The sequence below is a fragment of the Neopsephotus bourkii genome, unplaced genomic scaffold, assembly GCF_033783945.1.
Source record: "Neopsephotus bourkii isolate Nb327-2 ecotype Australia unplaced genomic scaffold, CSIRO-AGI_Nbou_v1 NB_1589, whole genome shotgun sequence".
Classification (NCBI taxonomy): domain Eukaryota; kingdom Metazoa; phylum Chordata; class Aves; order Psittaciformes; family Psittacidae; genus Neopsephotus; species Neopsephotus bourkii.
In genome coordinates, this window is record NW_026902065.1 from 882680 (window position 1) to 907842 (window position 25163).

At 44.0% G+C, this 25163-nt stretch overlaps 2 protein-coding genes across 5 annotated transcripts in view; one reads left to right on the plus strand and one right to left on the minus strand.

The window, feature by feature from the left end:
* The window catches only part of FBXO7 (F-box protein 7), a 52289-nt gene extending 36084 nt beyond the window's left edge, over window positions 1–16205 (plus strand). Inside the window, exons 9-11 of one of the 3 annotated variants that reach the window (XR_009728268.1) lie at window positions 4559–4641; window positions 10698–11645; window positions 15705–16205. Coding sequence is in view for 2 of the 3 variants with exons in the window: in XM_061371806.1 (XP_061227790.1) it covers window positions 4559–4641; window positions 10698–10734 (120 nt within the window). In the remaining variant the exon portion in view is untranslated. Of the gene's footprint in view, window positions 1–4558; window positions 4642–8281; window positions 8316–10697; window positions 12102–15704 lie in introns of those variants that run through there. The other 2 variants (XM_061371806.1, XM_061371808.1) reach the window with 2 other exon arrangements.
* The window catches only part of SYN3 (synapsin III), a 197070-nt gene that overhangs the window by 23481 nt on the left and 148426 nt on the right, over window positions 1–25163 (minus strand). For both annotated transcript variants that reach the window (XR_009728267.1, XM_061371804.1), the window contains exons 7-8: window positions 9820–9882; window positions 253–395 (exon numbers count right to left, since the gene is read on the minus strand). Coding sequence is in view for 1 of the 2 variants with exons in the window: in XM_061371804.1 (XP_061227788.1) it covers window positions 253–395; window positions 9820–9882 (206 nt within the window). In the remaining variant the exon portion in view is untranslated. The remainder of the gene's footprint in view (window positions 1–252; window positions 396–9819; window positions 9883–25163) is intronic.

Genomic DNA, 25163 nt, shown 5'->3' on the forward strand with positions numbered 1-25163 from the left:
TTGTTATAATGAGAACTAGCTGAATCTCAGAAACAGGTAGCGAGATTTGCATTCCAGACATAGTGCGCTGATGGTGAGTAATGGAGAAGATGATTGGTGGATGAGGGATCTGGGTTCAGAGGTGGGAGGAGAACAGAAGGGCTATTCTTCAAGGAAATTAATCAGCTTCCTACTCCTGCCCAGAGCAGGCATCAACTCAGTCACATTCACAGCACTGTCTCCCCTGTCTCTCTGGCATAGCCATACACTCACATGTAAGCCTTGTAGTTGCTGCCGATTTTCTGGATTCGGATGTCATACTTGGAGTCAATGAACGGCTCAGTGGTGGCGTAGGTTTTTGCCATGGCTACTATGCTGGCCATGTCCCGGAAGTCGTGCTGGTTCTCAACTTTGACCTTGATCGCCAAAATACAGGGAAAAGTTACAAAGAGCAAAAAGAACAGGAATACTCTGTGAGCAGAAGTCATCTCTGTGCCTGAATAGCACCATGTCAGTTAAAACCCACACAGTTGGAGCTGAGAACAGAGCAGGGACTGATTGTGTGATTTAAAGAGAGAAGCTCCCCAGACCAACCCAACCCAGAGCAAATCCACCCCTTTCTCCTTCCTTATGCACAAGCCCTGGTAAACCTGGCACCAAAGAGGCAGATGGCTCTTGCTAATGCTCATTGCTTTTATGATACTTCAGAAAAATACTTGATCTCTTCAGGAGCATTACTTCATTCAGACACTGGAACTGCTATTTCCCATGTTGGGATGGATAAAACAGAGTATTTTGGGTGGTCAGGAAATATAAACCAATGCCAGGAAATAAACAAGAGAGCTGGTTGTCTGCCACCTCTAGGCTTTAGTTCCCTGGCATTTCACATTACCCCTGCTCCAGACTTTCTTTGAGGAGCTGTGCAGGTGTCCCGGCTGGAAGCAAGCTCTGCAGGAAAAGGGTGTCACTGGGGGAGCCTGTGATTCTCGGGAAGGTTTGTGTAAGTGCAATGCCACAGGCATATGCGTGGGACAACCAGTTGGGTGTTAGACTTGAGTCGCACATGGAAATGAGAGGGCAGTGGCCTATGAGCTGGAGTTTTTCTGAGAAGCTTGCTTTTCACGGTTTTGTATTCAGCTATGAGAAATTCTCTGTATCTTATCCAAAAACCAAACAAACGAAGGAAAGACCAAAACAGTGAGTGGGAGCTCTAACGATATGATTAGGTCTCTACAAAAGCTCATTAATTTGGGAGAGAAAAACTGCACATCAGGTAAAAAGGACATAGTGGACAGTTTCATGTCATTCACACCATCAACCCTGGCCTTTAGTCTGTTGGCAAAAACATGTTTGGTGCATCTGAGAAACACGTGTGAGTCTTGCTCCTTAGAGCCGGACGGATGCAGGAAGGGTGGGTTAATTGGTGAAAAAGGACCAACACTGTGTGAAAATGATGAGCAAGCGAGTGGTTTTCTTTCTGTATTACTTACACTTTGTAGTTCAGTAACCCTTGGAGGCCACAGTTAGGGATTGCAAAGTGTCTACTTGCTCATGACAACCTGTCAGTCTCTGCCACAGAAGAGTTTTCTAGTTGTGTTAGTTTGTGTGTCGAAGGAGGGTGATGCCAGACTATGTGGAGCCAGCTGAAGGAAATGCATGCAGTGGTATTTGGTGTTTCCTTGCAAAGAACAAACAAAGTGGTTTTACATAACTGCCTTCAACCATGAGAGGGCAGGAGCCATCTTCACTAGAGAACAGAGGACAAGCTTGTTGCTAACCTGTTTTATTCTATTTAGATGGTTTTGTGCAAGCGCCAGCTGTAACATAAGCCAAAGATGCAGCCACATCCTGGTGCAGAAAAGCTCTTGAGAACCAGACAGGTTGTGGGGAAGGTGAAAAGTGCAACTAGTTTGACCTGTGACCATCTAGATGCCTGAATAAGAAGGAAAAAAGACCTGGTCTTTACTTCTCCTTTTGCTGAATGCCAAATACCACTAGTCCTCCTCCCTTTTGCTGCGGTGAGAACTGTGCTTTCACTATTCAGGGACCACTGAGAAAAGCAGCAGAGGAAGAAGGCAGTCGTCTGTGGGGGTGGGAAGGTAGGGAAAAAAAGGGAAATAACAAACACAAAGGGGAAATGTAAAAGCAACCATTGCACGTCATCCAGGAGGAGCAGCCTTGCCCTGGGCTGTGCTGTCCCCCTCTATGTCTGTCTGGGGATGTGTGCAGTGCTGGTGTGGCAGGGCAGGGTGAGCTGGTAGAAATGCCCTGGAGGCAGCAGGAGGAGCGGGAGGGGGGGTACCTCATATGGAGGGAGCCCTCAACCTTCGTGCAGCTAGAAAATCCCAGGGGGAGCAATGCAGGCTGTGTAGGGGCTGGGTATTTTGGGTATTTTCGTTGCACAGATAAGAGCTGCGCTGGCGTGAGTGAGATCAAGCAGAACCCACCCTGGTGGGGTGATCACAGGAGGGACTGCACGGGCAGGCGATGCACGGTGTTACAACATATACTACCAGACCCTTCTGGCAAGGGGAAAGACAAAAGCTGTTATATAACGACCCACTTGGAATAAGGACATTCATGGGGTCTGAAACAAAGTGCTATGCTTGTGCAGCAGATGTCTTTGGGCCTCAGCTGAAACATTTGCATCCCCAGCCCAGGAACATTTATCCCAGAGGCAGAGGAAAGGATGCTGCTTCCCCCTTCAGACTGGAATTAGGTTGTATTGTTATTGCTAGCTGTATGCTCATCTTAATGATTTATTTAAATTTATTTAAATACAGCATGCTATGGAAAGGAAGGGTCCATTCTTTCCTCCTCCCCATCACCCTCTCCTTATGGGGAGAGAGGGAAAGAACTTGAACGTACTTTCTCCAATGGGCCTGAGGATTTTTTGCTGGATAAATAAAGAGAGGGGGACTCACCATGGACACAAAGTAAGAAATGAAAACAAAGATGACTCCCACAGTGCCACACCACTGCACAGTCCTCAGTCCTCAGTTCTCTTCCATCTATCTCTGGCCTGTACCAGAGCCCTTCCCATGGACTTTTCAGAGAAAGCACCTCACAGACGTCCCCTTTAAGGAGATCATGGCCTTATTTCCCACCAGGCATCAAAATAATCACCACACCAAAGCTGAAATCTGATCCACCGTTTGTTAATTGTTAGAGTTGGCCAAATTTGACAAAATAACAGCCATGCCCTGGGTTAACACTGATTTAGTCCAGGGTATGGTTATTACTTCATTAACAGGAAGCACTTGAGTTACAGTCAAATTAGATTTATTTTCCTGCCTTATCTATCAAGTCCACCATTTTATTAGCTTTCTGCTTTTGAATTTTGTATAATTCATTTCCTCCTGCTTTTTAGCCCTTTTACACGTCAATAAAATATCCATTCTCCTAACAGGAGAAAAATCTCTAGAGATAACCAAAGCCAGGGTGGATGTAGTGTGACACCAGAGGGCATTATTTAAGAAGGGACTATTAAAAATAATTTGAAAGCAAAGAGTTACCAATTCACCTAATAAGGGATAAATCTGTCTTCTAAAATGGCAGGTTAGCCACTGCATGAAACTGAGGAAAGAAGTTGGAAAGAGATCAACAGGAAGCCATTTTTTTTTTCCCTCTCTCTTTTTTGTAACCTTCTTAGGACAAATGCAATATCCCATTAGCTGCATAGAAGAGTGCAAACAGTGAGTGCAAACACAGCCCCTGCCCTGGCGGCCTGTTTGCTTAGCTGTGCTGGCTGTTTGAGCAGCAATAGACTCATTCTGGAGCCATCAGCTGCTGTTTGCAGGAGCGTTTTAGTGACCTGTTGTGGAGAGTTTGGGCCAGTGTGTTGACAAATGCCTTTTCTAAGTAATAAAGCTCCCTGGGATAGTCTCTGCTTCTCTTCTGGCTCTCTTCTCTAACCCAGGCATTGGCTGTGGCTGTGCCCTAGCATGCTCCACATTGCTGCATTAGAGAGGGGAGTTCAGCTGGATCCCTGGAGACATGCGCATGCAGATGTGACTATCCTTTTGCCCTGTTGTGGCATCTCAGGGGCTGATGTTAGTGATCTACTACGTGATCTGGAGCTGGTCCCCATTTCTATCCTCAGCCTGCCCAAGAAGCACTGATATTCCTGCCCCTGGCAGTCTGAGGGACTGATCAGAAAGAAACACCTCTCTACTATGGACCTTCTTTTGAGGCCTTCCTGCAAGACATGATTTTAGAGAGCGGGTCCTGGCACTGTTAAAAACCCACCATGGGTATTTCCTGTGTAGTCTGAGCCACTCCTGGGATCTGAGTGCAGGTTCCTGGGAAGAAATTTCTGCTTCCTGTCTTGTAGTTCCTGAATCTAGTGTCTCTAGGATATCCTAGATATTCCTGGACACCAGGGTGCCAGAGCTAAAGCACTCCTCTCTCATCTTTAGCCTAAGTACTGTATTACTTACAGTCCCCTTTTGCTTTCATTAGTTAAGTGGCCACATGAAAGAATAGTCAGTCAGCCAAAGTGGCATAATTATAGTAGTCTGCTAGGGCAGCCCTAGCCTTGCCTTTCTAAGTGCCATCCAGAGGTAACTTTGTCTTTCAGGTTAAACCCACATCACTTTGGAGATGGCTTGCAGAAGCAGTTTCTGTATCCAAACTGGGGTTAGAGGCAGATTCAGCTGGAAGGTAAACGTCCAAGGCTGAGCCAAGGCCTGGCGTGGCAACGTGATACTTGACCGAGTCTTGGTAGGCTTGTGAAAAGGCACAGTGAGTACTTTCCTCCAGAGTAACTGGCATGGCCAAGTAAAATTAGTGATTTTTTGTCCATCTTAACCTGCACTTAACCTTTCTGTAGTTACTTTACCATTCTGGGACAACAGGTATGGCTCTGCAGCCATGGCTCTGCAGAGGGGCTCTCAAGTCTTTCCTTCACTCTGCCTTTTACTACTCCTGTTCTCAGAAAATACCTGATCCAACCAACACACACAGAGTTTAGGATTGACTGACTCACCTCAAAATGACAGAGGCACAACAGAGTCTGCATTTCCTTACTATCCTCATGATGAAGTTCTCTATATGTTATTCTGCCTTTAATGCGTTGAAACTTATAATTCCTACTAACTTCCTAACGAAGAGCTTCTCAGCCCCAGACCTTGGCAGCTTTGGTCTTCAGTGCCCTGGATCAGTCACTATTTTCTGTGTCCAGAAAATGCTTCCAGATTGAGGTGCAAAAAATGGAGATGCTATTTTCAAGACGGGTGGTACCTCCTCGCTCATGAGCCAGTGGGAACGCAGTGATTGGGCTGCTCTGCTGTGAATGTTACATGTCAAGTCATTATTTGTCCTCTGTAAAAGAAAATATTTGTTCCTTGACAAACCGAGGTAGCCCTTTTCCCTTCCTTTCCTCTTTAGCACACTGGATTTTCAGAGCTCTCACTTTTGGAACGTTCTATTTCCAGTCCCGAGAGAGACAAGGTGACGAGCTGTCCTTCCTGATAAAAAGCTTGCAGTACTTTTACATTACAGAGTGGCTCTGTTTAGTTTGTGCTATATTTATACCAGAGGGAAAAAAAAAAAAGAAAGAAAAAAGTAGAGAAGTCTTTCCCATCCAGTAAGAGAGAAAATAACTCTGACCACGTTATTATGAACAACAAGTTTTTCTTCTACAACGTAATGAATTCATCTGAGCCAGGATTTGTACTGGGGAGGTGTTTTCATAATTATGGGGCAGGCGGGGACAGGAGGTGACTCTCAAACTGGCCAAATTAGAGAGGTCTAAAAATAAAGAGAAGCAATATATATATATTTATTAAATTAATAGAAATAGCTATAAGGCCACATGAACAGATACTGTTTTTCCTCTTTGCAGATCTGGCAGTTGTTTCCTTCTCATGATCTGACCAGGAAGAGGTGAAGAGGCTCTTTGAGTGAATTTGCAGTGCTGGGCTCTGTTCCTAGGGCACTTTAGGGTCATATTAGCACACAAATGGCAGATACCAACACACTCAGAGCTTTATTCTTTTCCATGGGCTCTGGCATTATGAGATCCAGAGTCAGGAAGAAGTGTTAGTCCGTTCTCACTGTAGTGCTCACCCTATTCAGCAGAGATGCCCAATCACTTCTGGGGTAGATGGGCTCAGAATGCACAATGCTTAAAAGTGTCTTGACCAACTAGGAGCTGTTGTGTGAACAATAGCTCTGCACAGTGAAGGGCATCTCCTCTCTGTGTCCATCCCCAGTTTCCCTTGAAAAGTCCTTGACTACTGTTGACCCCATGAGCCAGGGCAACTTAAATACAACATGGGAAAGATCTCTCCTGACTCCACTGTGAATCACTGTCGAAGCAGAATTTCTACAGATACCTTATTTCTACTGATATTGTTCTGAACCAGCAGAGAACACATATTATGATTTTCCAGTGCCAGCAAAATATGAATTAGCTCCAAATTTGAAAAGAGATATAATGATGGTCATGGGTGAGACTGAGGGGCATATGTCGTGAGGCTGTCTGGGGCCCCTTTGTCCAGGTGAAGGCTATTCCTGGTGTCCCTGTTCAAGTCAATAGAGAGGCTGTTGTTTCTGGATTTCTAAATGGAGATTTCTGAAAATGCCTTTTATTGCAAATTTGCTTTATTTGTCTCCACCTGCACTTTATATGCACTTGGCAAGAGCATTTCTATCACTAACGGTATACTGCCACCCCTTTTGGTTCTGAGCTTGAGTACTAACTGCTCCTCTTCCAAACTAAAGACAGTAGAGCCTGTTTGTTACAAGTCCTAACATGGTTATTTTAGCTTTGGGGATTCCCTCTTCAACCTTTGGATTAAAAAATGTGGTGAGTGAATTCTGTGAAAATGTTGTGAAAACAAACGATATGTGACAATGAAAGTCTGGCCATTATAATTATACTCTTTCCAGCCATTATTGCAAAATAATAAACATGTGGCACTTCTTATAGTGCCAAGAGCCTTAGGAACATGAATTAGTGAAAGACTAAGGTAATCGTTGTAATCCTTCTGCTCTGTAACACAGAGAAACTGGAGAAGAACTGTGAAATGACACAAATCTCCCTGTAAGTCAATGGTGGATCTCTCTGGGGAAGGAGCTTTTCCTGTGTCCAAAGCTTTTCTGGCTCATGGCCACTGCCTCAGTACAAATAAAGAATAACAATGGGCTTCCCATCTCTGCTCATTTTTCTAAGTTTTGGTGCCTCCCATTGCGTGTGATTGTATCATTAATAACAAGAAAAATGTAAGTACTTCCTTAACAATTTCTGCTGGTAATGACGCTATAATCTGAATGCTCACATCCTTTGAAGCACCCGTTACAGGTACAAATACAGGGCTCACTATCTTGGCATCGTTTGTTGGTGTAAGTACTATTTTTAATATTCACATGTCGACTTTGGCTAATAGGTTGGTTATTTTATCCTTTGTTTCTTCAGTCACTGCTATAAAAAACATGACCCGATGCAGGTGTCTTATTAACGTTTACTTTCTTACACTCTTCTAGACCAAAAGCAAATCTCTCTCTTTCATATTACTTACATTTTACAGATAAAGACCCTCTATTTCTTGCTATCATTTCCACTTCTGAAGACCAACGCAAAGAAATCCTTTATCTCTCTGTAATCTCCTTATCATCACTGGTTATTGCTTTTATATTATGATGGTTAAAACCACCGTATTGTCTCCTGGAAACTTTCCTTCTCTGAATTACTTAATTGGAGGTTTGATTTTGCTTACCTATGAATGTTATTTTTCTAGCATACCCATAGTTCTCCTTATCTGTATTCCTCCTGACATCTTCTATGGCTTCTTTCTGTCAGTTCCACTTGGGCTTGAACCCTATTGTCTTAAAACCAACATGAAACGAATTCCTGTAACTTGTCTTTTAAACCAACAGACTTGTTCTTTATTTTATTTTCACTTTCTCTCTTCTCTTTTTGCTCTCTGCAAAGAAATGCAGTGAGACTTCAAGAAGACTAATTCAATCAGTCTCAACTTTCCTTTAGGCTGCTTGTGGCTGGAGAAGGGCCCAAACTAAAACCATAAGGTCAACAAAGCTTCCTTCCCATTCCTTCTTTATCTACCAAACAGAGCAGTGTGGAAACTCTGTGACCAAATCCACATCAGACTTTGCTTGTAGTTCTTAATTTCATAATGGACAAAAGTAAACTTGGCCTCAGACCAATACTTTCTTCTAAGATGCTGGATGTCAGCCTATCTTCATCTGGAATGACTTCTTACATACCCCCCTTGTACCTCTGTGTACAACTATGCCCAAAGTTTGAATAGAAATGCTTTTCTCTTATAACTTGTGACAGGAAAACCCAACATTACTAAAGAATGAAGTAAGAGGGAAAGTGAGAGGTGGAAGAAGATCTGGTGTCTGGTCCAGAAGACAATAGGTAAATATTCTGCTGAGTGTTTTGTCTGGAAATACTGTTCAGATTGGGGTACTTTTCTCTGATTCTGCACGTACTTTCATAGTCACTGAGGGTCCTTTATGCACAAGAGAGACACATGAAACCCTACCCACATTACAGGTCAAACTGCAGAGCAGAGAGATGCAGGACTGCAGGATCTCAAGGAACTTGAAACCATTCCTCAGCAAGAGGCTTCTTCCTCCTGGTGTTCCAGTTAGGATTTTGCTAATGAAATCCTTCCTAGGGACATGTTCAGTGGCTCACTTTACAAGCAGCTCTAGGCTGTCTCCGTGTACTCTAATTCAATGACACCTCTGTCTGTTTAACACACACAGTACCATATTTTAACAAACATTTCCTGCTTATTTAAATGTTTGTTCTTTGATGCTGAAAGTCAACTTCACCACTGGCCCAGGGATCTGAGCCCGCTTCCTCTCCAGCAGCTACCATCCAGACAGGGGAACACTGTCACCAAAGCAAGAAAGATTATGAGAGCTTCCACTGCGATCCAGGAAGCCAGAATGAGCTCCTATTTCCAGAGCACAAGTAAACAAGCTGGACCAAGTTTAAGTTTGTTGTACCTATATATAATTTTCAGATGAAGTGTGAGGCTGGGAGAAGGTGTGTCTGCTCTAGGGAAGCACTGTGACAGGGGTACAAAGTTAATGTACCTCCCATTTGGATTCAGAGATGATAAGTCAGAATTCCCTACTTGTGAACAAACCAAGTTTTAGGCAGATAGGGGATGCTTTTTTACAAGGTATATACAAGAAAGTGGAGGCTAAAATGCAGTAGGAATGTGCTGGCGATGCCTCACTGAGAGGGGAGCACAGTCACCCCAAGAAACAGGGGCTGCTAATTCACTGGGGGAATAAAGATCCCAGAGAGCCTGGGAAAAACAAACAGGTCCTTCTGGGGAGCGAAATGTTTTTCAGGATTCCTTGGCAGGCAACCAGCCATTCTGCTTTGTAAGGTCTTGTTCTTCCTTGCAAGGAGGAAAAAAATAACTGAAGGGCTCCCGTTTTATTGAATCAGGTCATCATAATGCTCTCAAAAAGACCACTGCTCCTCATTGTGAGAGCTATGGGGTGTAGCTGCACATTACAGGTGCTTGAATAAACAGCATTACCACTTTCAGGAGAGAAGAAAATATATAAAAGACGAGCCTAACGACTCCAGCCCAGCCAGCTTTTCCCCCACTCTTCACAACCCCCCTTCCCGCATCCCAGACAGCCTCCAACCCAATACCACTGCCTGTCCCCGAGTGCGTGACAGCAGAAAAAGGCCTTTTCTCCCACAGGAACAGCCAGCGCAACCCAGATAGGCTGTGGGGAGGTTTAACCCCTTCTCTGGCTGTCCACACTGTGTACGATCACAGGAATGCCGTGCCACATATATAGCTGTTTCTGGAGCTATGAGTGCATTCTGTAACTTACCTTTCCCATTCCAGCATGAGCATGTCCCAGTTTGACCACTACAGGGAAATTTGGAGTTGTGAGCTGAAAGACAAAAGAAGGAGCTTCGCATTAGTTATTTCATTCCAGCCACTGTATTTGAAATAATTTGCTTTTATTTAGTAGCTTTTACCCCATCCCTGTAACCTGATGGGAGAATAAAATGGTCAAATAAAGATTGTCCAGGTGGTAGCACAATAAGTAAATAGCTAACATGGATCGGTGGACCCATGTGGTTGAAAATGGAGGCCAGGCAGAATTCCTCAGATCTCACCTACTTTTGCTGCCTGATAGTAGTAACCTCAAACCTTATTTGTTTCCCAGTGCTTTTCCCACACTGTACATATGGATGTGTGTATACCCATATGCATGTAAAAGAAGCTGCACATGCAAGTGTGAGTCAGTGAACATTTTCAGATGCTGAGAATATCTGAATTGTGAGAAAGACAAGGGTTTGTTGTTTTTACTTTTCCACACAGACTACTTTGACCTTTAACGTGAGTGTAAGCAGTCCTTCAGCAGCTCCCATTCCCCTCCAATCAGCAGTGGTGGGGGCCAGGAGAGAAGGGACAGGGGCCAACCCTTGGGTGCAACTCACGGAGTCCATCTATTCATAAAGCTTCTTCCTCTCTTCTCTAACTTCAGTGGTTGGTACAGGGAATAAAGGAAAACAGAGAAGGGTTGGAATCAGCAATAAGAATAGGAAAAAATATGTCATGTCTTCACCATGGCTTGTGTGGTGTTTACAGTGGGCAGGGTCCTGCCATCCAAGCCACGCAACTGCATCTTAGGGCACATGTGGGATTTTACCTTGAGAACTGCAGGTATCCTCTCTGTCTTCTATTTCATGCTCACACAAGGATTTACTTGGAGCAGAGAGCCGGGTGGCTGGACTGATAGAAACTAGCTGGGAGTAACCAGGGTAACATATACACCATACCTCACCTACATACAGGTTAGTGCATTTGTATGCCTCTGCTTGGCATCGCTGTGATCTTCACCTTATCCTGCTCTCCTGACTCTTGTGATCTTAATGCTATCCCTTCAGTGCATAGCCTGTTATTTGTTATTGCATATTCATTTTCTTTAATGGGAATTCTTTTAGAAGAAAATTTTATCTTTACTTAAATGCCTGAAGCAATGAGCTCTATTCATTAAGCAGTTAACATGGAGATCTGGCAATGGGAGGGAGTTGAATTTTGACAGATAAATGGCTGTCCTATTTATTTAAGTTTAAGAATGAATAAACAAATTGTTCTTGTGCTAATTACCAATTGTCTGTATGGACAGGCAGGCGCTGCATCCTAAAGATAGAATGGTGCTGCAGTCTCCATCTGTGGCGGCTCACTATAAATAACAAAATTAGCAATGAGCACTAATATATTTTGCTCTTCAGCTGCTTGTGTAAAGGAATGTCAGAGGAGAGCAGAGCAGGGAGTGCATCATGCTGTCCAAGAACCTATGTCACTTGTAAGGACCTTCTTCAAGCAGAAAGTCGGAAGGTCCTCTTCAGACCACAGAATGGCCACAGCTGCAATAAATCATGGTCCTGGCACAGTCAGGGACCAGCACCCACTCTTTCAGCAAAGGACTGCGATAGGTTCCCATCTTGAAGCCCTATGATTAAGCATATGTCCAGGCACGTGAGTTTGTGCTCTATTTCCCCTTTGCCTCTCTAATGCATTGTAAGAGCCTGAAACTTAATTTGCAGCTGACATAAACGAATGAGTGGAGGACTGCACCTGAGGCTCACTGAAGACAGGGCTATGGAGGGACCATGCCAGGCCTTTAATGATGGAAGATGAAAGGTAACCTAGCAGTTAGGGTACCCAGCTGCTCAGGCTCTGGGAGACCTGGCTTGCTTCCCAGCACTGTCATCCATGCCCCATGCGCACTGTTAGAGCTGAAGTGCTGGCAAGCCCTGGCCTCTGTTCCCTGTTTGTGAGCAGAGGCTGAAGCTGTTCTTACCGCACAGGAAAAGCAAAGTGCATGCTGTGAGCTGGCCTGATACCCTGCCAGGGAGGCCAAAGAAGTGTGTGGGATAGATAATTCCCTATCACTAGCTCAGAGCAGCCAGAGGCAGGAAGCAACATGTCTGCTGCCTCATTTGTGTACCCTACCTGTGGGTTTTGCTGAGGGAGCATGGCTCACGCATGGGGCCTGGGAGTGGGAAGCATCTGTTTTCCTGTGTACATGCAAAGAAAGCTGGGATACAATAAACAAACCAAGTTTACTGCTAGCCTTAAATAAACCACCAGTAGTGAGTGACAGCTCTCTCCTTTCTCTTTGCTTCTTGGAGATGTGAGCTCAGCTTTCTTGTAAGGCATGGTCTTGTCCCACATAAGGGTGACCAGCTGGTGCCAGAGCATGGCACATACACTTAGCTGCATTTTATAATGGGTTTATCTAGTGACAGTGGAGTGACCTTACTCTGTGCTGAAGTTAAGTGAAATCAAAAGCTCTTAACAGCCGATAGGACTAAAGCAACCAGAGTCCACAACGACCCAATAATGGAGCTGGGAAGCCCTTGCTGAAGTGGTGGAAGCCAGCTAAACTCCACTGAAGTCAGTGCGGATACTTCCAGCATCCACGAGGGTCTTGTTGGGATTCAAGTCCCATTTCTGTTGCTAACAGATAGCCAGCCAGCATATTTGGCAAGCAACAAGGTGGATAGGGGAGCCAAAAGAAGGGAGAATGTATCATACACACGACTATGAGGAAATTCACACAGGTACATAGTGAGAAGTTCTGGGGGTGGCCACAGCCACCACAGGGGTAGACCCCTGAGATCAGTATTTACACATACTTAGTCACAGATTTACTGGAAAAGAAGATGCTTATAATGAAAGGATAGCACCAGAGTTTAATAAGAAAAGCATGTTTTTGCTGAAATTATGCAAAGAAATATGTCTGTGTATTTCTATGTGTTTGTTTATATGTTCTAAGGGCAGTATTTTCTTGGAAAATGGGAAAAAACATTTTGATGCTTTCAAAGTGTGCATGAACTGTTGACAGTCTGGTATAGATGATGTCTGCAGTTTTTGGGATGGGACTGTAGCACTACAGCTAGCTTGGTGATCAGACTCAGGGTGTTAGTTCATATGCATAACTCATCCCTTTGAATTAACATCCCATAAATGTATTCCCAGATGTTGTCACACAAAAGCCGTCAGATGGCAAAGTTTACGTATGTGTCTAGAACTTGGTGTATAAAGATGCCTGTTCAGAGTCAAACAGGAGTTTGAATCCTGAACTTGGAACTCAGCAAAGCCATCTTTGGTAGGAGTGAAGGGAGAGTCATGAACTTATTTCCAGCTTACAACACTGGTGGCCCAAAGTATATCATTTTAGCCCCTGATTTTAAGGGCTCTGCTTTGTGTGAAGTGTCACTGCAAAGATCACTTTGCAGTTCATGAGTATTTTGGCACTGGTGTGTAAAAGTGAGTGCCGGTATGCATGCATTAGCCTCTATTTGAAAACACATGGCTGTAAACTATGACACTTTCCCCTTTACCCTGTGCCCCTCCTTTCCAATAAATACCGAGGTTTTCAATACTTCTTGTAAATACATGAACAGTTTCTGTATTTATTGCTGGTGGACCAGTAGAACAGTGTTGGATCTAAATTGATCTTAAAGGAGGAATCTTAGATGAAACCTCATTTGCCCCATATATACATTGCTTTCCACTCTTCTGTTTCACTGAAGCCCTCAAGATCTAAGGTCTCTGGTTTTGTGTACTGTCCTGTAGTCCATAAGCAATGCAGAATGTCTCTTTTGATTTCCTTCTGATGTGTTTAGTTTTGTGCATTTGTTCACATTATCTATCTCATCTCATCTCATACAGTGTACTTCCAATTTCCAGTGTAATTGTTTCTTCTGCAAAGCCTTTCCAGTCAGTGCTAAAATGAATAGTCCAGGGTGCAATGACATCATGGATGATATGATATTAGGAAGGACCTGGGGAGATGGAGACATTAAAACTTCGGTCTCTTGGCACCAGTATTGTGTTACCTGGTGTTTTCAATCAGGACAGAAGCCCCCATAGCACAACGTACTGTAATTTTTGGTTTACCCTTTCCCCAGAAGTAATGTGGTTTTTTCAAGCTTTTATAGTCTAAAACTGACCTTTCTGTTTATTTAGCTGCCTTTAGTTTTATGATGACAAAGTCTGTTCTGGGTGGGTACTTAATGGATTATGGGAATGTTGTTCATGCACTTGAGAGCTAAACGTTGAAAGCAATTGTGTGTGGCACTTCCCTGATGTCAAGTTGGAGGAGCAGTGAATATATATAATTTTCTGTAAAAGTAAGCAAGCTGATTCAAACCTACAGGAAAGTAATGATGTCATGACACGATGTCATTGTGTTTATGGAACTATCTTCCTGAAAATCTGAGCTGAAGTTCAACACTGCTTGCATGCCAGCCTTGCCAGGCATGGCAAAGTCAGAGCTGTGTAGTGAAATACAGAGGAGAAGTAGCACTCCCTACTGCTCACTTAATTACTCACGAGTTTATGTAATGAACAACTGCACGCAGCATGGATCACTCAGTGGATTAATACTGTAGCCCCATGGAGGTTTGTGGTAGCCAACGACTATGACAGACAAGTCCTTCCCCTCTGCTGTTTACCAGATCAGAAATACAATGAGCAATGGTGGGAGACCGTGTCAAGAAATACAAAATAATATCTCTTCTCTATTAAAGAAATGTGATATGGGTTCCTTTAAAACATACACATGACTGTAAACCACACATTTAAAACACATTCACGACTGTATTATAATTATAGCACAATGAAGAAAACATCATTAGCTGGGGAAAGAGGGCCTATGCTCAGATGAAGTAAATCCTGAGAAAGACTAGGTATTCTCAAGGGTCTCTGAAGGAAGAAGGACATAGGCGTTATGATGAGAAAAATGATGGGACACTTGTGAAAGGAGGAGTTCAGTAACAGCTTGATCAAGACATCTTTGTACAAAGTAGGACCTGAAGCAGTATGGTGACTGATAGATGGGATGTCAGCTGGAACACAACAGTGCTCCTTTCAGCAAAAGAGAAGACAGCATGTAATTTTAGGATGAGTTAAGTTTCACAGAGCTTTATTGAGCTGGGTGATGAAATCAGTGCTCAGGATGAGGTAGATGATTTACTCCATGGTAGTTTTAGTAGTCTGTACAGAAAGCTTGTAATGTAAAATGGGAATAAGCTAACACACTTTATGCAAAGCTCTATGAGGGCAGAGACCAAACTTTTAGCAAGCAGGCAAGCTCTAGAGGTGGTGTAAAGAAGAGGCAAGAATGAGGCTGCCGATTCATTCAAGGTTTTGGGGGGAGAGAAAACATTCAGTACTTTGAAGGGGACCTCACAGCTGCAGGCCTGGATACCTGTGAGAGCAATGGGAGGACCAGGAATGAGAGCAAACCAAAGGGTAAGATTTAAGATGTTTTAGATGGCTGGACTTTTCATTTCTTTTAACACTGGAGCTAAAACCTCCAGCTTCAGATAGGAATGAACATAGTGAATAACTAAACGCGGATATGGCATAAATCAATTGTGCTACTAAATGATGTCAGCAGTGTCTTAGGGTGCAAAGATCCTTCAGGGTGGTGAAAAAATATCCTTTGGTTCCATCATTGCTTTTAAAAAGCACAACACACACACACAAAAAAGGAAACCCAACAACAACATGACTTAGTCCCCACATCCCTGAGTAAACAAACCACAAACCAATGTTTCAGGGCTCCTAACACTTGCTGTGGTTAGAACAGGTCATGGAAGTGAGTGGAAAGGGTTAAGCACAAAAATGGAACTTTCTGTCATTAATTCCACCTCTAATGTTACTTAACTTCTCCTTTATTTGAGACAGGATGCTTTTGGGTTCCCAGAAGTCCCCCTCAGCACTTAGAGGATAAGAGTGGGAGCATTTGATATTACTCTCATTCCCTTGGAGCTTCAAGTGTGAGAATTCTATGAACTTATCCAGACAACCAGATGCTCAGCAAAAAAGAAAATAATATAGTGTGTGTGTATGCCTGTGCACATGGTTATATTCACACACATATCTAGCAGTCCTGGTCAATAAATCCCCATCACCACACCTTAAAATACAGCCAAGTTTTTTTAAAGGTTGTTATGAGTACATAGAAATGTTCAATTTCTCCATGCATGGTGTTTGCTTAGCCAGTACTTTGCAGTGTTGCCTTCAGGGAAGCCTGTTGTCTCTTCTTGTTTGCTGGGAGAATGAATACATTCTCCCACCTCCTTATGTTGAATCATAGAATGGTTTGGGTTGGAAGGGACCCTAAAGCTCATCCAGTTCCACCCCCTGCCATGGGCATGGACACCTTTCACTAGACCAAGCTGCTCAAAGCCCCATTCTACCTGGCCTTGAACATTGCCAGAAATAGGGCATTGAAAACGGTTTAAATATATTTTGGCAGGGTGCAGTGGAAGAGAAGAGGAAACTCTTGAGTCTCCTCTTCCCCTGATGTAGATTGGGTACTTTTTGCTGTGTTTTTCTCTAATTTGAAAATTTATTTCCTCATGTAAACACACCACAGAGAGAAAGGCGGTCAACAACAGATGTTGACAGGGTGTGGAACTCTAGAAATTTTCTTTTGATGGGTTACCTTTGGAAAACTGTAGTGCCTAAGCTGTGGTAGAAGACACAGGATGGAGACAGAGGGGGAAAAACGCTTTATGGAGTTATGCTGGATTGCCAAAGCAATCTTTCTTCCAAGAACCCCTAACACTCACAAGACGCTGGCCGACAGAGCTCTCTCTTCACTCTCAAGGCATCCCTGTCTCTTTTTTGGGCAAACTCTGAATTCTCACTGGTTTCAAAATGAGCAGCATGGGGTTTCTTTGGAGGGAACAGAACTTCCCTGAACTTCACAGTGGAAAACAACCTTCCGCAACAGGCACCACAGGAGTAATTAGGTCTCACGGAAGCTGATCTTTCCCCTGTTACTGCTGGTCTCTAACCTCACCACACAGTCTGCTGCAAGCGCTTTCCTGTCTCCAAAGGGCAAAGTGAATACTGTTTTCGCCCCAGGTTTTACACAAAGTGAAGCCGTGTGCCTGACTGCAAAGCTCAGGAGAGATTCACACACGACTCCAAGGGCTTGATCGTGGTTTCACAACCTTCTGTAGCATATTTGAGAGTGGTGCAGTCAGTGTAAAATGAGAAGTGGGCTCTGGGCTTATTAGTACACTCATCGAGAAACAGCTCTGATGTCTTATTTGTAAGTCTCATGCTACTGTAATTGTGCCAATGGCCCTCAGCGCCCTTGGCTGACATTGCCTTGTCAGATGCTGGCAGGAAGAAGGCAACAAGCAATGAGCCATGGATGTTGCCTGGTACAGGGGACAGAATACCATGGGCCACTGGAACATTTCAAATACCCTCTGGGCTCCCAAAAGCTGTTGGGCAATGGGTCACCATCTCCTTCCTTCTTGCTACTCTTCAGCACTCAGAGCTATAGAAACAGTAGCACAGAGAACCAGGCAGTCACAGTAGGCCTTTTTTTGAAAGATCCATGCTTTACTTTTATACCTTTTTTAAAAGCACAGCTAGTAATACTGATTAATGCTCCAGAGCATAAGGAACTTTGGACATAAAGAAGTAGGGGGAATATGGGAAGTGTCACCCCGTAGCTGGCATCTCAGGCTACATCTATACAAGTAAACAGAGCAATGACATAGCAAGGAAAACAACCCTGAGTTGAATATCCTATTAAACTGTTAGATTGATCTCTGGCATATTCTATGTCAAGCCAAATAGCCTTCTCCCGAACTATTCCAAAGCACAATATGGAAACCAGCATAAGTCTGCAGCTGTACCCTATAGGACAGTCTGGAAGCTAGAAGAGATTGATAGCACACCTGGGATTGTTCCATGCCACATTTGCCAGAGAACTGGCACTGTATGCTTTGCTGCTGTTAATGTAGCCTCAGTCAGTCATATAGGGTTGAGCAGAAGAGTAGTTTCTATCTCATATTATGCCCTATGATTGTGTGCTTTTACGTTAGTGTTTTATTTCAGTTGTAGAGATGGATGGACTGTGACATGCAGCCATACGTCACACCATTCCCTTATAATAATTTCTACTGAATGTCTTTTTCAGACTGAATTCATAGTAGGTGTATTCTTCACCTACAGCCCAGATACTTCCACCCCATTTCTTTTGTCCACTGACTCTCTCACATGAGAAATGTTTATGCTGTGGGCCCAGTTTGTCCTGTTTTACAGGCAGATCCTATTTTCAGCATTTTGAGTCCTTGGGCTCATGCAGGAATTCAAACATTTCACTAATGTGGCCTGTCAGTGAGATATACATACCCTACTTTTTGTGCTCTGGGACATATATGTGGGGAGTGTCTCCAAAGCCCTGTTCCATGGACCTACCTCCTCCATAGGCTGTACATGGAGTTGAACACTGGCAGCAGCTCTTCTGAACCCTGAAGTTGTGGCATCTTTTGTATGCAGCTAGAGCAGGTGGGGCCCAAGTATGAGCCTTGTTTTTCTTATATCCTCATTCTTGTGCTACAGTTTTTAGTTTCTTTCTCCAGATAAAAATCTTCTGTGTGTTTCCAGACTAATTTTTGACCCATGTCAAAGAGACTGAGGACATGAAAGGCAGCAATTGTATCCTATGATTGAATTAGCTCTGTGTCTCTTGAGATTTCTTAGGAACTTCCAAATTACATGTTCTTGGTAGGAGCCAAAAACTGTAGGAAGGGCTCTATTTCACCATCTTGCTGAAATCAGCAGTTGCTTGGGGAAGAAAATGAGGTTCCAAAGACTCCATATTTTGAAAGCTGAAAGTGTCATGTTTCAATGAGTCTGTGAATGAGCAACAATTATCTTCTCTTTTTTAATCCAAAAGGGAAATTAAACACTTTCAAACTGCAAAGGGGAAGTTTTTTTGGCATGTATTTTATTTCTCCATGCTTCATTCTTGAGGCTTTTTGAGATTTTGACTTTAGGTTAGGGAAAGAATCTGAAACCTTGAAAGCTCTCAAGAGCTGAGAAAACCTTTTCCGACCCAAGCATTAAGGGCATGAGCCCCCAATGGCACCACATGGGTATCTGTCTCCCTCTTGTGGCTTATTCCATGAGATAAGGCACAACCCTGCTCCACCTGTTTGCTAAAGCCGTCCAAGCTTCTGATGAAATGGAAGAAATGTGTACAGTGGGTGTCATGTGCAACTATCCTATATGAAAACTTCAACTAGTAACAACCTAGTTTGTCATTAAGAGTCAAACCCAGCAGGAGAGTCAAGCAGGCTCCATACAGGACATAAGCAGGGTTATTTTCAGCAGGGATTGGTTTCTGTTTACATATTTTCTGGCTCTAATGAGAAAGGGGCTCCTGAAGTGAACACATTTAGAGGAAGACAGAAGAAACCACTGTGTGGATCAGCCTTTTTCATCTCTCAACCACCACCTCAGTCAGTGGCATTTTTTCCCTGCTGAGCATACACATTGATGTATCGTATGCAGGCTGCAGCGGCCAGGAATGGCAAGCGGCAGGAAGCAGAGAAATTCCTTTTGGAGTAACACATAGACCCTCTTCTTTTGCTTGGGCAAGCCTGGAGGAGCAAAGGATGCTGTGGTCTCCGTGAGCCCACTCCTTCTGTTTTGTCTAGAGAGAAAGGGTTCGCCCTTTACTGGAAAAAGAGGTGGAGACCTGAGCTGATTTCATCTGTGAGGCAATATCTCCATTTCTCTGGGATAAATGAGACAAATGTGAGTGAGCTGGTCCACGCCCAGTAGAGGAAAGTATTTGTTTCTTTCCCAGGCACATTACTGAGGCTGTCATGGGATCCAGGTAGGATTTCGGAAGATGGGCAGAAACCCATATGGAGGTAAATGGGCATATGCCCGAAAGAAGGGCATTGGGCTCACAGGGGAGCTCAAGCTTGGCACTCTGGCTGGAGGCAGTATTGGGCACAGAGGGTGAGGCAAGAGAAGTGGAGGTACCAGTTGCCTATGCTATCTAGTTGTCACCCAGTGCGTTGTCCTTCCATTGCTGCATGAGCACTAGGCTCATTCAGAGGCAAAGTCTGAAACTAGTCTATGAAGACTGGTACTTGTTTCCTTAATAATTCTACTTCTTTTCTTCCTATCAGACTTTATGGCATTAAGTTACTTTCCAAAACTGGTTGCTGAAGTCTTTTAGAGATGTCCTGGACTTAACATGGAGATACTGCCCTCACCTTGGAAACACAGCAGCTGAAATTCTCTAGAAGCTCAGGGCTTCTGTGCTGCACAAAGAGTTGCTATCAAAATATATAGAGCAAACTTCAGCAAAGTAGGAGCTCCTTTCAAACAACATCAGAAGTCTGCACTGACAAAGACAAAATGTTTCCTCTCTCGAAGCTAAATCACACCTTAACCTGCTTAGGGCTACTCAAAACCTGTGAGATACAACCTAGTCTCAAGCGGGAGAAGCCAACGGAGCTTTTCACTTATTCTTGGCTTTGTTTCTCAAACTCTGAACTCAAAGGGAGTTATGTTTACACTTCTCCTTGCGGGCTTCTCAGCTGATGGGGTTTCACACATGAGTTGTGGGTGGACAATGAAGAAAATGTTCAACATTTGCTGTGCAGAGGTGGCTCAGCTAATTCCATGCTCAGACAGTAGCAGGTGTTTAGGCTGCGTGTCCCTACACTTGCGGGCTTCAGTAGCAGGAATCTCTGATACTGGACTTCAGGACAGAGTACTATTTCATATGTGCTTTGTAGACAGCCCTAATTAGCTAAATTAGTTTGTCTGCATCATAAATGTAAAGCAGCGCACACTGGATTTGTCTCTAATTGTGCCATTGCTGTGGTGATGGGTTGCAGACTTTTCCTTTTTTTTTTTTTTTGAAACTTTCTCATTAGTACTTAGCTTTAGGCATTTGTGAGAAACCACAGCCTCCAAACGCTCCCACTCCTGTCCTCTTAATTTTGACTCACAAGGTTTTAATGGATGAACAGAAAGCAAAGAAAGGCTTTGGTTCTCATACCATTCAGCAAACCTCCGGCTGGCACTGGCATTGTTTGGGAACCCTTGTGGGGATGAAAGCAAACTCTGTACAGATGTGGCCTCTTCTGAGGCTGCTCTTTGAGGCCTGTTGATTCTCAGAACAAAAAGCACGTGAGGAGGGTGACTGGCAGGGGATTTCCATGGGGCGCTCAAAGTGAAGTTATTTTAAACTGATCCTGCACCACACAGGGCTAGCGCTAGTCCTTGGTGGGAAGGGATCCCAATAGCACAAACGCTGCTGTGGCCCTTTGTATGAAGTGGGTTTTTCCATAACCTCAGTGCGACTGGGGCTGACATGTCCACTGCACGGCGAGACAGGGACACTGAATGGAGGTCCTCTGGGCTGATAGGCTCACAAAGCACATCATGGTGCAGGCTCACCTGTTTGGAGCTATGAAATGTAGAGCTGGATGAAATGGCTTTTGCAGGGACAGCTTGGGTGTTTCTGTTCCCAGACCTTTCTAGGGAGGAAGAGGGAGATTAGCACAGATTGATCTGACTGCTGTGTATTTTTGGACCTTGGTCTCCACCTGTGAGAAGTTAATGGGGTGAAGCCATCTGGTTGGCTATCTCTGTGCCTGCTATGAAGACACGCTCATGGAGTACTTACGACAAATCCCATCCTTTCTTCCTAAATCCTCATATAGGGATTTTATGAGGCATGATATACGAACCCTGTCCCATGAAAGGATTAACCAGCTCTCAGAAACTAGGAGTGGAAAATGGGGTCCCTCCTGAAACAAATTCCACTATTAGTATGACTGCTGAATAAATTGAGGCTTTCGATGGTAAAACTGTAACTGAAGCAGGAAATTTGATTACAACCATCAATCCAGCTGTCTGACTTCATGCAGTGAAAGCTATCCCGAACTCATCACTATAGCAGCATGGCATCCCACACGTAAAGACTGAAGGCCTGGCCACACTGAGGTGATGAGAGTTAGCTTATTCATTCTGATGAGGCTATGGTTTCTTTTGCAATGCCTGGTAAAGAACATTTATCTCAAATTCCTCTCCCACCCTGAGGTATTTTCACTGGTTTATTGCTTGATGATGTAACTTTTAAGCAATCCTTATGAGGATGGCCTTTTGTGCCCGAAGTTGTGGCTGACCAAAAGTAGGAGAGCAGCTGAGAGGTTTGCAGTCAGTCACCCGTTTATGATGCAAGCTCCCAGAGGTAGATGGACCAAAGGCTACCTCAGGGCATCCCCAGGGAAGGGAAAAGCAAGCTCTTCCGGGAACTTGGAGCAGTGCTGGGAAAGCTCAGAGAGAGTGGAAGTGGCTGACTCCTTCCTCCTTCTCATCTCTTCTCCCACATCTGCAAGCTCTCATATGAGACCGTTAAGGAAAGGCTGGAACTCTTCCCTCTTGGGCAGCACAACTCCCTACCACACCAGCGTTGGCCTGGGACCATGAGCCTCCTTTGCCCCAGAGTTTCCAGTTTGCCAAAGTAATGCTAGGGGACCCACATAATTTCTATATGTGATTTCATTCTTTTAAGCCATAGGCTAATTGCTTCCTTGTACCACAATGTGTTCCAGCTGTTGGTCTTTATCTGTTTCTGGGTTTCTTCTGTCACTCTGCTGCATGGGTAATTTAGAAATAGTTCCCACATTTCCTCCTTTACTTCAAAAGGAACAAGAAAACAAAAACACTCACAGGCGAAATGCGCTTGCTCCTAATATATTTCTCCATGCGAGAGGCTCCAAGATCAAATTCCCTAAATATTACCTATCAAAAGGGTTACTTTGCATCTCTTGATGCACAGCAGAGGTGCTTCTTTGGCGACACTGCACATACAGAAGCCCAGACAGAACCGTGACAAGCTGAGCTGTGCAGTATGTGACAAACCCAGCTTTAGTCTTCAAAGTGGTGAGATTATTTGTCCAAGCTTACAAAGACTGCCCCAGCTTGGGAGTGAGGGAGAATGAGGACCCTTTAGTTTGTTTGTAAAATTTGCTGTGGTCCTTCCGTGACCCCACCAATAGATGACAATAATTAGATTGAATTCAATCCTTCAGGTCCACCAAGCTGCTTGGAGAGGTGGTTTGGTGGTACACAGCACTAGACAGACAGTCAGAGATCAGGTTTTCAGAGTGCAAGCAGTTCGTGTGAGAGGTGGATTAAAGAGGTTCTTCTTCTCTAAGCCCAGCCTCAAAACATTTCCCAACACCCAAAAGTGAGATTACAACTACTATGCTTTCAAGATGTAAAGTAGCATGTCAGTTTTAATTATGTTCAACTACAAATATGTTATGAAGGGAAGAGAAGAGGTATAAGGAGTTGCCCAGAGAGATGGGTGAACTTGGCAGTGAGATTCAAAGCTGACCTTTTCAAGGCATTAATCACCATCTAAGTTAACATCTGACTTTTAACTTCAACAGAAACAAGCTGCTGAGTTTACGGAAAGAGGGAGGAAGAATTTTTCAGTGAATCGGGCAGAAGAAATGAAAACGGAAACGGCTGTATGGGATAGGTGTGAATTGCAAGTGAGCTGGCTAAACAGGGTGAAGCAGAGGCTATTTGTTTTAATTCAATGTGAGTGTTATGGGAGGCAGACACCCAAGAACACTCTGATCCTTGGTTCCTACTGCACTCCTTTGCTTATAGCTCATTGATGGGAACCAGAGACGTGAAGAATTAAAAACCCAGGTGCAAAGTGAACCAGCTCTGAACTTCAGTGACCTCTGTTTCAGGCTCATTAGTCTGATCTGTCTCAGGAGTGTTAGCTTGTGGCCACAACTTTTCTCCCAAGGGAGATTATGTTGCTCATGAGCAGGGTGAGTTGCATCATGCAGCCTACAATGTTGTTGGGCAAATGAATTCAGCAATGAGAAGGGCAAACTTAGACTCTGCATGAAATTTTTATAATGAGTGGGGTTTTTACTGACTCCAGGTGACATTGAGAAAACTTACTGCTACTGCTATTCTCACCAACACCTCTCCGTGACCATGATCAGACAAGCCACAGGAGAATGGCTATTCTGGTCCTTTGGGTCATGCCTGGGGTCTGGGTCTTGCTGCCAGGTTGGCTATGGAAAGTATATAATTTAGCTGAAGTCCATTTGGAGTATGGGCCCTGAAATTCATGTGTGTTTTGGCAGCAGTGCTAGGCTGGGACTCTTCTGTGACATGACAGCCTGAGCTCATATAGTGAACCTCATGTTAGATGTGTCTCATTTGCATTTACAAAGGATGGTATGATGTATACCAAGTGAAGAAAGGAGTTGTAGGATGGTAGAAGTCCGCCTACATTGGGACTTTGTGCATATAGGAAAGCTGTAGGGCTCACCTAACCTTTACACTGCTCTGGGGCAGGAAGGAATTAAGCCCCAAACATACTGTGATCTATTGTATGTGTCTTAGTCTGACCACAGGTATCTTTGAAAAAGCACTCTGGCTGAGTTCTGTCAGGTAATAAAGTAACAGTGTAATTCCACCATGCATTAGCTCCCACTCACCCTCTTTACTGCAAATATAGCCTGATATCCCAGATATGAAGAAAGGGCTTAGATCTCGGGTTTAGTAGAGCTGATCAGTTTAAGAACATGATTCAGCTATAGCCATCACTGACTGAAAACAGAGGCCATCTCCTCTGGTATCTGCTCCTCCAGGGCTCCCAGCTTGAGGATGAGGTCTTCAGTGTTCTGGGCATTGTACAAAACCATAAGGCAAACATCCAGGCAAACACAACTGGTGAATAAACAGGAAAGCAGACATGTGCGGGTGTAATGGGAAGATGGTCAGCAGAAATGAGTTTACGTCAAGTTGCGATAGGAAATCATCACTGCTCCTAAGTAGTTACCTGGTTAATCAGGGGTAGATCCTGTTAGCAGGGTGTAGCCTACTCTGAGACTGATTATTTCACAGATGGAGATGTGAGGAGCCATCACAGTGAAGTATGTTCTTCAGCCATTCACATGAGGTTGAGTTTACCCAGGCGTGCTGGCCAAGTGTGCTCAAGCCGGAGTTTCTGTCTTACCTAACCCACAGGCCTGGACATGATCTGTAGTAAAACACCTGATGAGATTCCACACACTCCTTATCCTAGGCAAAGCTTAAGAATACAATGAAAGAGCTGAGCTCTTCTTCAAGGTGAGTTCTCGACTTCCAGAATAAAAGCCTAGGGTTTGGAAACCCGAGATCAGCAGATTCCCATTGATGAAAACTCAGTTATGAGCATGATCTGGCAGACCTCTGACTTTTTGCCTGTTTGGCTTTGGTGGAAAGTATATTTGTTTTCAAACCCATGCAGTGGGAAGGACTTGCACTGGTTGTTTTTTCTTGGAG